The sequence below is a fragment of the Oncorhynchus masou genome, chromosome 12 (genome assembly GCF_036934945.1).
Source record: "Oncorhynchus masou masou isolate Uvic2021 chromosome 12, UVic_Omas_1.1, whole genome shotgun sequence".
Taxonomy (NCBI): Eukaryota; Metazoa; Chordata; class Actinopteri; order Salmoniformes; family Salmonidae; genus Oncorhynchus; species Oncorhynchus masou.
In genome coordinates, this window is record NC_088223.1 from 96379172 (window position 1) to 96392332 (window position 13161).

The following is a 13161-nucleotide window of genomic DNA, read 5'->3' on the forward strand; positions in this document are numbered from 1 at the left end:
GTAGTCTAGTCCATAGTCCTATATGTTTTAATAAGGTTAGTATCACACCTCATGTAGTCTAGTCCATAGTCCTATAAGGTTAGTATCACACCTCATGTAGTCTAGTCCATAGTCCTATATGTTTTAATAAGGTTAGTATCACACCTCATGTAGTCTATCCCATAGTCCTATAAGGTTAGTATCACACCTCATGTCGTCTAGTCCATAGTCCTATAAGGTTAGTATCACACCTCATGTAGTCTAGCCCATAGTCCTATAAGGTTAGTATCACACCTCATGTAGTCTAGCCCATAGGCCTATATGTTTTAATAAGGTTAGTATCACACCTCATGTAGTCTAGCCCATAGTCCTATATGTTTTAATAAGGTTAGTATCACACCTCATGTAGTCTAGCCCATAGGCCTATATGTTTTAATAAGGTTAGTATCACACCTCATGTAGTCTAGCCCATAGGCCTATATGTTTTAATAAGGTTATCACACCTCATGTAGTCTAGCCCATAGTCATAAGGTTAGTATCACACCTCATGTAGTCTAGCCCATAGTCCTATATGTTTTAACAAGGTTAGTATCACACCTCATGTAGTCTAGCCCATAGTCCTATATGTTTTAATAAGGTTAGTATCACAACTGAAGTGGCCAAATAACTTCTTAAAACGAAGCACATTAATCCGCTTTACAACAGGTGTAGAGCCTAACTACATACAAAAGCAGCATGTGAGTTTCAAGTTTGGGGAAGATAATGTTCACCATAAAAACACACCTTTTTATGATAAAAGCATTACCTACATCATTAGGTTTGTGGTCACTGATGATAATGGTGTTTTCCCGCTAATGGAACATTCTGGCTGGTTGACTGAGTTGCTAGATGACAGGCTGGCTGACTCTGGCTGACCTCTCCCATCCAGAGGCGTTGAGAATAAGGGCTGTCCAGCTTGTCTCTTATCTGACAGCGGTGAGAAGAGTGGAAGAAGGGAGTAACGTTGAACAAACCGTGGTAGTTGGATTAGAGACATCTGTAAATGTTCCTCGCCAACAGGATCCTGACATGTTAAAAAAGGTGGATTTTGTATTGTTTATAGCATTGGTTATAAACTGCACAGAGCAGAGAGGAAATAGGAGAAAAGAGTCATTGTGGGTGTGGCTGAACGTTTATTGGGGACTCCTTCATCACAGGCCCCTGAGTCTGTATAGGGATGTGATCTGGACTATGACTGAAGGAGTGGGATGCGTTTAAAGATGTATTTTATTTTTTGTATTGTATTTGTTTTTTCCCCTTTCCCGCAATGGATTTTTTCCCCCTCCGTTCATTACCCATACAGTAGGTGGCGGCATGCACCTTTAACGTTTGTTTGCGGACCAGCATAACACCACAGAAGAAGAAGAAGGTACGTCCTAGGGATACCGGATAGCACTAACCTGAATGTCAAGCTACTCTTGTCTGTCATATCAACGTGATTATTTTCGGGTCGAATGTTCTCTTCATTGTAACTATTATATGTTTTTACGTATTCATACATGAATTGCACATCGCGTGGATACGTCTTTTTCAGTTCAATATAAACGTAGAGGCTGGCAAGATATTTCAACGCTAACGCATTGCAAAGCTAGTGAAGCTAACTAGCCGATTTGGACAGGACGTTACACCATGGAGCCCGAAGCACAAATACGAAACGTAAGTTCATCTCAATGTGATCATTTTTTCATCAACGGACATGTTATAGATGTAGCCATGTGATGACTCCCAAGACGAGGCTTTTGTGTGTGTGTTGATCACTGTGTTTGGTTGTTTTTAGCTACGGGACTTTTTGATGGTCTACAACCGTATGACAGAGATATGTTTCCAGAGATGCACCAGTAACTTCAACTACAGAAGTCTCACCATGGACGAGGTGAGGCCTGGCCTGTTACATGGCTGTGGGTGAGAGATGGAGCTCGGTAGATCAACTCCTCAGGGACCTGGCTCTGTCTTTACCCAGTGGTGTAGTGATGGTTGTTTTTAGGTGAGAGAGCAAAATCGTTTCCTCATTCAAAGTTTTTGTATTGACCAATGTAGCCTGTTGAATGAATACACACACACACACACACACAGAGCATTCGGAAAGTATTCAGACCCCTTGACATTTTCCACATTTTGTTACGTTACAGCCTTATTCTAAAATAGATTTTCTCTTTGCGATCTACACACAATACCCCATAATGACGAAGGAAAAACAGGTTTAGAAATTTGTGCAAATGTATTAAAAATAAAAAACTGATATCACATTTAAATAAGTATTCAGACCTTTTACTCAGTACTTTGTTGAAGCACCTTTTGACAGAGATTACAGCCTCAAGTCTTCTGACGCTACAAGTTTGGTACACCTGTATTTGGGGAGTTTCTCCCATTCTTCTCTGCAGATCCTCTCAAGCTCTCAGTCAGGTTGGCTGGGGAGCGTCGCGGAACAGCTATTTTCAGGTCTTTCCAGAGATGTTTGATTGGGTTCAAGTCTGGACATTCAGAGACTTGTCCCGAAGCCACTCCTGCGTTGTCTTGGCTGTGTTTAAGATCATTGTCCTGTTGGAAGGTGAACCTTCGCCCCTAGTCTGAGGTCCTGAGCACTCTGGAGCAGATTTTCATCAAGGATCTCTCAGTACTTTGCTCTGCTCATCTTTCCCTTGATCCTGACTAGTCTCCCAGTCCCTGCTGCTGAAAAACATCCCTCACAGCATGATGCTGCCACCACCATGCTTCACCATAGGGATGCTGCCAGGTTTCCTCCAGACAAGACACTTGGCATTCAAGCCAAGGTTTCATCAGACCAGAGAATATTGTTTCTCAGGATCTGAGAGTTGTTTAGATGCCTATTGGAAAACTCCATGTGCCTTTTACTGAGTGGCTTCCGTCTGGCCACTCTACCATAATGGCCAGATTGGTTGAGTACTGCAGAGATGGTTGTCCTTCTGGAAGGTTCTCCCAAAGAGGAACTATGGAGCTCTGTCAGAGTGACTATCGGGTTCTTGGTCATCTCCCTGACCAAGGCTCTCCTCCCACGATTGCTCAGTTTGGCCGGATGGCCAGCTCAAGGAAGAGTATTGGTGGTTCCAAACTTGTTCTATTTAAGAGTGATGGAGACCACTGTGTTCTTGTGGACCTTCAATGCTGCAGATAGTTTTTTGGTACCCTTCGCCAGATCTGTGCCTCGACACAATCCTGTCTCGGAGCTCTACGGACAATTCCTTCGATCTCATGGCTTGGTTTTTGCTCTGACATGCACTGTCAACTGTGGGACCTTAATTAGACAGGTGTGTGCCTTTCCAAATCATGTCCAATCAATTGAATTTACCACAGGAGGACTCCATTCAAGTTGTAGAAACATCTTAACACCAAGTATAGCTTTAATTTGGTGTATTGCATGTGTGATTTCATGAAAGTTACATTTTTATAGTAATTTATTTGAATTTCTGCATTTTCACTGGATGTTGGCCAGGTGGGACGCTTACCGTCCCACATATCCCAGAGTTAAGGATGATCAATTAAAACAGGATGCCCCAGAGCTCAATTTCGTGTCTCATAGCAAAGGGTCTGAATCCTTATGTAAATAATAAATAAGGTGTTTCTGTTTTTTATTTTTTAAAGCATTTGCAAACATTTCTAAAAACCTCTTTGCGTTGTCATTATGGGGTATTGTGATGTTATTGTGGGGTATTGTGATGTCATTGTGGGGTATTGTGATGTCATTGTGGGGTATTGTGTGTAGATTTATGAGGATAATTATTATTATTTTTTTTTAGAATAAGTCTAACGTAACAAAATGTGGAAAAAGTGAAGGGGTCTGAATACTTTCTGAATGCACTGTATATACAGTGGGGCAAAAAAGCATTTAGTCAGCCACCAATTGTGCAAGTTCTCCTACTTAAAAAGATGAGAGGCCTGTAATTTTCAACATAGGTACACTTCAACTATGACAGACAAAATGAGAAAAAAAAACAGAAAATCACATTGTAGGATTTTTTTATGAATTCATTTGCAAATGATGGTGGAAAATAAGTATTTGGTCAATAACAAAAGTTTATCTCAATACTTTGTTATATACCAAATCAAATTTATTTATGTAGCCCTTCGTACATCAGCTGATATCTCAAAGTGCTGTACAGAAACCCAGCCTAAAACCACAAACAGCAAGCAATGCAGGTGTAGAAGCATGGTGGCTAGGAAAAACTCCCTAGAAAGGCCAAAACCTAGGAAGAAACCTAGAGAGGAACCAGGCTATGTGGGGTGGCCAGTCCTCTTCTGGCTGTGCCGGGTGGAGATTATAACAGAACTTGGCCAAGATGTTCAAATGTTCATAAATTACCAGCATGGTCCAATAATAATAAGGCAGAACAGTTGAAACTGGAGCAGCAGCATGGCCAGGTGGACTGGGGACAGCAAGGAGTCATCATGTCAGGTAGTCCTGAGGCATGGTCCTCGGGTTCAGGTCCTCCGAGAGAGAGAAAGAAAGAGAATTAGAGAACGCACACTTAAATTCACAAAGGACACCGAATAGGACAGGATAAGTACTCCAGATATAACAAACTGACCCTAGCCCCCCGACACATAAACTACTGCAGCATAAATACTGGAGGCTGAGACAGGAGGGGTCAGGAGACACTGTGGACCCATCTGAGGACACCCCTGAGGATACCCTTTGTTGGCAATGACAGAGGTCAAAAGTCTTCACAAGGTTTTCACACATTGTTGCTGGTATTTTGGCCCATTCCTCCATGCAGATCGCCTTGAGAGCAGTAATGTTTTGGGGCTGTTGCTGGGCAACGCAGACTTTCAACTCCCTCCAAAGATTTTCTATGGGGTTGAGATCTGGAGACTGGCTAGGCCACTCCAGGACCTTGAAATGCTTCTTACAAAGCCACTCATTCGTTGCCCAGGCAGTGTGTTTGGGATCATTGTCATGCTGAAAGACCCAGCCACGTTTCATCTTCAATGCCCTTGCTGATGGAAAGAGGTTTTCACTCAAAATCTCACGATACATGGCCCCTCAGGCCTGGAGGGAAGTCTTTGTCCTCAGGTCTGGAGGGAAGTCTTTGTCCTCAGGTCTGGAGGGAAGTCTTTGTCCTCCGGCCTGGAGGGAAGTCTTTGTCCTCAGGTCTGGAGGGAAGTCTTTGTCCTCCGGCCTGGAGGGAAGTCTTTGTCCTCCGGCCTGGAGGGAAGTCTTTGTCCTCCGGCCTGGAGGGAAGTCTTTGTCCTCCGGCCTGGAGGGAAGTCTTTGTCCTCCGGCCTGGAGGGAAGTCTTTGTCCTCCGGCCTGGAGGGAAGTCTTTGTCCTCCGGCCTGGAGGAAGTCTTTGTCCTCCGGCCTGGAGGGAAGTCTTTGTCCTCCGGCCTGGAGGGAAGTCTTTGTCCTCAGGCCTGGAGGGAAGTCTTTGTCCTCCGGCCTGGAGGGAAGTCTTTGTCCTCCGGCCTGGAGGGAAGTCTTTGTCCTCCGGCCTGGAGGGAAGTCTTTGTCCTCCGGCCTGGAGGGAAGTCTTTGTCCTCAGGCCTGGAGGGAAGTCTTTGTCCTCCGGCCTGGAGGGAAGTCTTTGTCCTCCGGCCTGGAGGGAAGTCTTTGTCCTCCGGCCTGGAGGGAAGTCTTTGTCCTCCGGCCTGGAGGGAAGTCTTTGTCCTCCGGCCTGGAGGGAAGTCTTTGTCCTCCGGCCTGGAGGGAAGTCTTTGTCCTCCGGCCTGGAGGGAAGTCTTTGTCCTCCGGCCTGGAGGGAAGTCTTTGTCCTCCGGCCTGGAGGGAAGTCTTTGTCCTCTGGCCTGGAGGGAAGTCTTTGTCCTCCGGCCTGGAGGGAAGTCTTTGTCCTCCGGCCTGGAGGGAAGTCTTTGTCCTCCGGCCTGGAGGGAAGTCTTTGTCCTCCGGCCTGGAGGGAAGTCTCTGTCCTCCGGCCTGGAGGGAAGTCTTTGTCCTCCGGCCTGGAGGGAAGTCTTTGTCCTCCGGCCTGGAGTGCCTGAGTCTTAGTTTTAGTCTTAGCCTCAGTCTTAAAGCCTGCTGTTTTAGATTTCTCTGCAGACCTGGGTCCAGCTGCCTCACCCTCCACCCTCTCCCTCTCCCGAACCCCCCATGTACTGCACTGACACAAGTCATTCCACAACCCAAGAGCGGTAAAGCATCTTTTACTGGTTCTAACAGCAGACCTATCAGCTTGCTGCCAGCTCTTAACAAACTGTTGGAACAAATGGTGTTTGACCAGATACAATGCTATTTCTCTGTAAACAAATTAACAACAGACTTTCAGCATGCTTATAGAGAAGGGCACTCAACATGTACTGCACTGACACTAATGACTGATGATTGGTTGAAAGAAATTGATAATAATAAGATAGTGGGAGCTGTACTGTTAGATTTCAGTGATACTGAAGGACTCGGTATTTAGAATGAGATGTGTTTAACACCCAGCCTGTGTTTATCCTCCCGTCCTCTAGGAGCGCTGTGCAGACAGCTGTGCCGGGAAGCTGATCCGCTCCAACCACCGTCTGATGGGAACCTATGTCAACCTGATGCCGGGGATGGTGCAGCGCCGCATGGCTGAGATGGAGAAGAAGAACGCTGAGCTGGTCACAGCAGAGGCTGAGGCTGCAGGTGCACTGGAGGGGACACCTGACTTGGCTGATCGAGGCCTACCTATAGCCTCAACCGGGGGTAAAGCCTCCGCTCCTGCCCCGGGGACAAGTGAGGCTATGACGCCTTCAGAGGTATCAGTGATGGCTGCCTCAGTCTTAAAGCCTGCTGTTTTAGATTTCTCTGCAGACCTGGGTCCAGCTGCCTCACCCTCCACCCCCTCTTCCACCTCCACAGAGGTTAAACTAGCAGCTGCCTCACCCTCCACCCCAGCCTCAGAACCACTGGTGCCTTCCTCCCTCTCCCAGGCTGTGAATGGAGTAGGGCTCACCAGACTGACTTCAGGCCCAATTTTAGAGTTGTCCCCTGTTAGACATGATCAATCCACAGTCACTGCTGCTCCCAGTGCAGCACCAAGTGGTCCCCACCTTAGTAGGTAACCAGGCACCAGTAATGTTAGTTCCGCCCACATTTACATATGGTGCCTGTAGAGGCGACACCAGCGCCTACAATAGTGGCTGTTACGGTTACACAGAGATAAGCCCTAACCCCAGGCCCTGATCTAACCCCAGGCCCTGATCTAACCCCAGGCCCTGCCCTAACCCCAGGCCCTGCCCTAACCCCAGGCCCTGCCCTAACCCCAGGCCCTGCCCTAACCCCAGGCCCTGCCCTAACCCCAGGCCCTGCCCTAACCCCAGTCCCTGCCCTAACCACAGCCCTAACCCCAGGCCCGGCCCTAACCCCAGGCCCTGCCCTAACCCCAGCCCTAACCCCAGGCCCAGCCCTAACCCCAGGCCCAGCCCTAACCCCAGGCCCAGCCCTAACCCCAGGCCCTAACCCTAACCACAGCCCTAACCCCAGGCCCGGCCCTAACCCCAGACCCTGCCCTAACCCCAGGCCCTGCTCTAACCCCAGGCCCTGCTCTAACCCCAGGCCCTGCTCTAACCCCAGGCCCAGCCCTAACCCCAGGCCCAGCCCTAACCCCAGGCCCAGCCCTAACCCCAGGCCCTAACCCTAACCACAGCCCTAACCCCAGGCCCGGCCCTAACCCCAGGCCCGGCCCTAACCCCAGACCCTGCCCTAACCCCAGGCCCTGCCCTAACCCCAGGCCCTGCCCTAACCCCAGGCCCTGCCCTAACCCCAGGCCCTGCCCTAACCCCAGGCCCTAACCCCAGGCCCTAACCCCAGGCCCAGCCCTAACCCCAGGCCCAGCCCTAACCCCAGGCCCTAACCCCAGGCCCTGCCCTAACCCCAGGCCCAGCCCTAACCCCAGGCCCTGCCCTAACCCCAGGCCCTGCCCTAACCCCAGGCCCAGCCCTAACCCCAGGCCCAGCCCTAACCCCAGGCCCAGCCCTAACCCCAGGCCCAGCCCTAACCCCAGGCCCTAACCCCAGGCCCTAACCCCAGGCCCTAACCCCAGGCCCTAACCCCAGGCCCAGCCCTAACCCCAGGCCCAGCCCTAACCCCAGGCCCTAACCCTAACCACAGCCCTAACCCCAGGCCCGGCCCTAACCCCAGGCCCAGCCCTAACCCCAGGCCCAGCCCTAACCCCAGGCCCTGCCCTAACCCCAGGCCCAGCCCTAACCCCAGCCCTAACCCCAGCCCTAACCCCAGGCCCAGCCCTAACCCCAGGCCCAGCCCTAACCCCAGGCCCAGCCCTAACCCCAGGCCCAGCCCTAACCCCAGCCCTAACCCCAGCCCTAACCCCAGGCCCAGCCCTAACCCCAGGCCCAGCCCTAACCCCAGCCCTAACCCCAGCCCTAACCCCAGGCCCAGCCCTAACCCCAGGCCCAGCCCTAACCCCAGGCCCTAACCCCAGCCCTAACCCCAGTTCCAGCCCTAACCCCAGTTCCAGCCCTAACCCCAGGCCCAGCCCTAACCCCAGGCCCAGCCCTAACCCCAGCCCGAACCCCAGCCCTAACCCCAGGCCCAGCCCTAACCCCAGCCCTAACCCCAGCCCTAACCCCAGCCCTAACCCCAGCCCTAACCCCAGCCCTAACCCCAGGCCCAGCCCTAACCCCAGGCCCAGCCCTAACCCCAGCCCTAACCCCAGGCCCAGCCCTAACCCCAGGCCCTGCCCTAACCCCAGGCCCAGCTCTAACCCCAGGCCCAGCCCTAACCCCAGGCCCTGCCCTAACCCCAGGCCCTGCCCTAACCCCAGGCCCAGCCCTAACCCCAGGCCCAGCCCTAACCCCAGGCCCTGCCCTAACCCCAGGCCCTGCCCTAACCCCAGGCCCTGCCCTAACCCCAGGCCCAGCCCTAACCCCAGGCCCAGCCCTAACCCCAGGCCCAGCCCTAACCCCAGCCCTAACCCCAGGCCCAGCCCTAACCCCAGCCCTAACCCCAGGCCCAGCCCTAACCCCAGTTCCAGTACAGCTTCAGTCCCAGCTCCTACCAGTGATGTCCCTCTCTCCTCCAACCATCCACCCTGACCACACAGGACTCTCAGCTGCCATCTTGAGTGTATGCGATCTATAGAATTGAACCAAGGATCCTGGAGAACTACTGGAAGTACAGAGTTTCAATATAGCCCTGCCGAAACATTGTAATAATCAAGGGTCTTCAGTCAGCTCTAATTGTCTGAATTAAGGGTGTCACCTTACTGCCCTACAGGGTAAGTGCTTGGTCATCAGCAATACAGAGTAGATATGTTGATGATGATTTTACCTTGTTGTACAACACTGTATAGGCACCATGATGGAAAAATACCGAATAAAAATACGATTCTGGAGAGGAAGTTGTCATTGTGATTTTTACATTTCTTGTCGAACTTCTTTCCTATGATGTGTTTGTCTGTGTGATTTTTGAGGAGGAGGGAAATTGTTCGTCCCCTGAAGGAGTTAAAAGCAGTGGAATGGACAAGACAATATTGTTTCTCCTGGTCTGAGTGTCTTTAGGTGCCTTTTGGCAAACTTCAAGCAGGCTGTCATGTGCCCTTAACTGAGGAGTGGCTTCCGTTTGGCCACTCTATAATAAAGGCCTGATTGGTGGAGTGCTGCAGAGATGGTTGTCCTTCTGAAAAGTTCTCCCATCTCCACAGAGGAACTCTGGAGCTCTGTCAGAGTGACCATTGGGTTATTCTCCCCCGATTGCTCAGTTTGGTCAGGAGGCCAAATCTAGGAAGAGTCTTGGTGTTTCCAAACTGCTTCCATTTAAGAATGATGGAGGCCACTGTCTTCTTGGGGACCTTCAATGCAGCAGACATTTTTTGGTACCCTTCCCCAGATCTGTACCTCGACACAATCCTGTTTCAGAGCTCTACAGAAAATTCCTTCGACATGGCTTGGTTTTTGCTCTGACATGCACTGTCAACTGTGGAACCAAACCATGTCCAATTACTTGAGTTTACCACAGGTGGACTCCAATCAAGTTGTAGAAACGTCTCCAGGATGATCAATGGAAACAGGATGCACCTGAGATCAATTTAGAGTCTCATAGCAAAGGGTCTGAATATGTATGTAAATAAGGTATTTCAGTTTTTAAATTTATAATTTTTCAAACATTTCTAAAAACCTGTTTTCGCTTTGTCATTATGGGTTATTGTGTGTAGATTGTTGAGGAAAATGTTTAATCTATTTTAGAATAAGATTGTAACGTAACAAAAATGTGGAAAAATTCAAGGTTTGAATACTTAACAAATGCTCTGTATGTACTGGCCCATACAATATTCCAGTAAATGAGATATGGGTATATTAAGCTGCAGTATAGAGCTAGGAAGCACACCTGATGAACCAAACCACTCATCTTTCTGATAACAGATTTCATCACTTTTCTACAGAAAAATGTAATGATCTTTCCTGGTATAAATCATCAATTAGAGCTCCGAGGAATCTAGTCGATGTGACTTGGTCCGTTTCATTCACACCAATTGAGATTCTGGCTCTCATTTTGTGGGGTAATATTTCTTATTCTTACTAGTGAAAATAATAAAGTTGGATTTTTAACATTTTTAAAGATAGACATCTGTAACCATTCATAACATTTTCCTAAGTTGGCTTCATTAATTAGTGAGTCAAAATTATTGTATGATAAAATCAAATTGGTATCATTAGCAAAGAGAATGGGAAGCGGAATGGGAAGACCCAGCAGTCAGTTTATTGATATAGCTTAGTATGGTAGAAGACCCAGCAGTAAGGTTATTGATATAGATTAGTATGGTAGAAGACCCAGCAGGTAGGTTATTGATATAGATTAGTATGGTAGTAGACCCAGCAGGTTATTGATATAGATTAGTATGGTAGAAGACCCAGCAGATTATTTATATAGATTAGTATGGTAGAAGACCCAGCAGTAAGGTTATTGATATAGATTAGTATGGTAGAAGACCCAGCAGATTATTGATATAGATTCGTATGGTAGAAGACCCAGCAGTAAGGTTATTTATATAGATTAGTATGGTAGTAGACCCAGCAGTAAGGTTATTGATATAGATTAGTATGGTAGAAGACCCAGCAGATTATTGATATAGATTCGTATGGTAGAAGACCCAGCAGTCAGGTTATTGATATAGATTAGTATGGTAGAAGACCCAGCAGTCAGGTTATTGATATAGATTAGTATGGTAGAAGACCCAGCAGTCAGGTTATTGATATAGATTAGTATGGTAGAAGACCCAGCAGTAAGGTTATTGATATAGATTAGTATGGTAGAAGACCCACCAGTCAGGTTATTGATATAGATGAGTAATAACAACGGTCCAATTATCCAACCCTGTGGCTTACCCTGTACCACAGATGTTGTTGCAGGTGTAGTGAAATGCACACCAAAGGATATCTTTGCACAGCCGCTTGTATAAACACATTGTTCTCTCACATAAACACCGATATGTGTATATTCATGAGAACCTTAGTAATGCAATTTAGTAGGTAACATTTCATGATCAACCTCTTTGGATAAATCTAAAAAGATACAGATAGTGTATTCTTTGTTGTTCAGGGCTGTAAAGATTTTATCCACAAGTTGCAAAAGAGCCACATCTGTGGAGTAGTTTTTACCAAAACCATATTGGTGCTCATAGAATACAGTGTGGATTTCAAACGTTTCTAGGATTTTAGAAGAATTATGACCGTACAGATATTGGTCAATAATATGTAAAAGGTCTTGGATCCCCAGATTTATAGATGGAATAACTTTGGCAATTTTCAAGTCCTTAAGAACAATGCCGGTGTCCATATATTTGGTGAAGATATATGTTAGAGGCTCAGTCATCGAGGAAGACACTGATTTCACCAAAGAGGCACAAATCTCGTGACCTGCTGCTGATATCTTTAAGTTACCAATCACCTCCATTATATCATCACCTCAATTACATCAGCAGGATCAAACTGAACCAGAGAATGGAAATGTCACTTAATTTAATCCAGGGGATTTACATCAGTGTTCTCTCTTTTCTTTGACAGAGATGAACCTACATTCACAAAAAAATATGACATTCCCCGAATACAACAGGTGTAGGCAATGCAGTGAAATTTTTACTTACAAACCCTTAACCAATAATGCTTTAAGAAATTAAGAAAAAAAGAAGTAGAAAAGTAACAAATTATTCAACGGCAGCAGTAAAATAACAAGTGAGGTTATATACAGGGTATTACGGTACATCGTCAATGTGGAGGCTATATACAGGGTATTACTGTACAGAGTCAATGTGGAGGCTATAAACAGGGTATTACGGTACAGAGTCAATGTGGAGGCTATATACAGGGTGTTACTGTACAGAGTCAATGTGGAGGCTATATACAGGGTGTTACGGTACAGAGTCAATGTGGAGGCTATATACAGGGTATTACTGTACAGAGTCAATGTGGAGGCTATATACAGGGTGTTACTGTACAGAGTTAATGTGGAGGCTATATACAGTGTGTTACGGTACAGAGTCAATGTGGAGGCTATAAACAGGGTATTACTGTACAGAGTCAATGTTGAGGCTATATACAGGGGGGTGCCGGTATAGAGTCAATGTGGGGGGGAACCGGTTAGTTGAGGTAATATGTACCTGTAGGTAGAGTTATTAAAGTGACTATGCATAGATAATAAACAGAGAGTAGCAGCAGCGTATAGGAGGGGTCTCGGTAGCCCTTTGATTAGCTGTTCAGGATCTGTTTGGGCGGTATGCAAATTGGAGTGGGTCTAGGGTTTCTGGAATAATGGTGTTGATGTGAGCCATGACCAGCCTTTCAAAGCACTTCATGGCTACAGGTAGTCATTTAGGCAGGTTACCTTAGTGTTCTTGGGCACAGAGACTATGGTGGTCTGATTGAAACATGTTAGATTACAGACAGATTGAAAATGTCAGTGAAGGCTATTTTTCAGATGTTGCCCTACCGGAGTTACACAGCAATATCGTCACTGCTATTAGTTTCACGTCTGACATTTGGACAAGCGATATCAGCCCCATGCGCCTGCTGAGTCTGACAGGGTCGTCGAGGAAGTCGTACTGAGGAAAGCCGTATTGCTCTAGAATATGCTGGTTGTCGTACCGCTGCTGCCATTTCAATGGCATTTGAGAACATGTTTGAAACGAGGAAACATGAACATACACTCCTAGCTCTATTCCAACAACTGACTGGAGAAATAAGCTCATCAA

At 47.4% G+C, this 13161-nt stretch overlaps 2 protein-coding genes across 2 annotated transcripts in view; one reads left to right on the forward strand and one right to left on the reverse strand.

Moving 5' to 3' along the window:
* LOC135549443 (cell adhesion molecule 2-like) overlaps positions 1–13161 on the reverse strand; it is a 1019298-nt gene that overhangs the window by 77258 nt on the left and 928879 nt on the right. The gene's annotated exons all lie outside the window — the stretch shown is intronic.
* Positions 1391–7426, forward strand: timm10b (translocase of inner mitochondrial membrane 10 homolog B (yeast)). The gene is made up of 3 exons (XM_064982531.1): positions 1391–1674; positions 1796–1891; positions 6443–7426. Exons 1-3 carry the CDS (start codon positions 1648–1650, stop codon positions 7016–7018), a joined length of 699 nt encoding a protein of 232 aa, XP_064838603.1. The 5' UTR covers positions 1391–1647; the 3' UTR covers positions 7019–7426.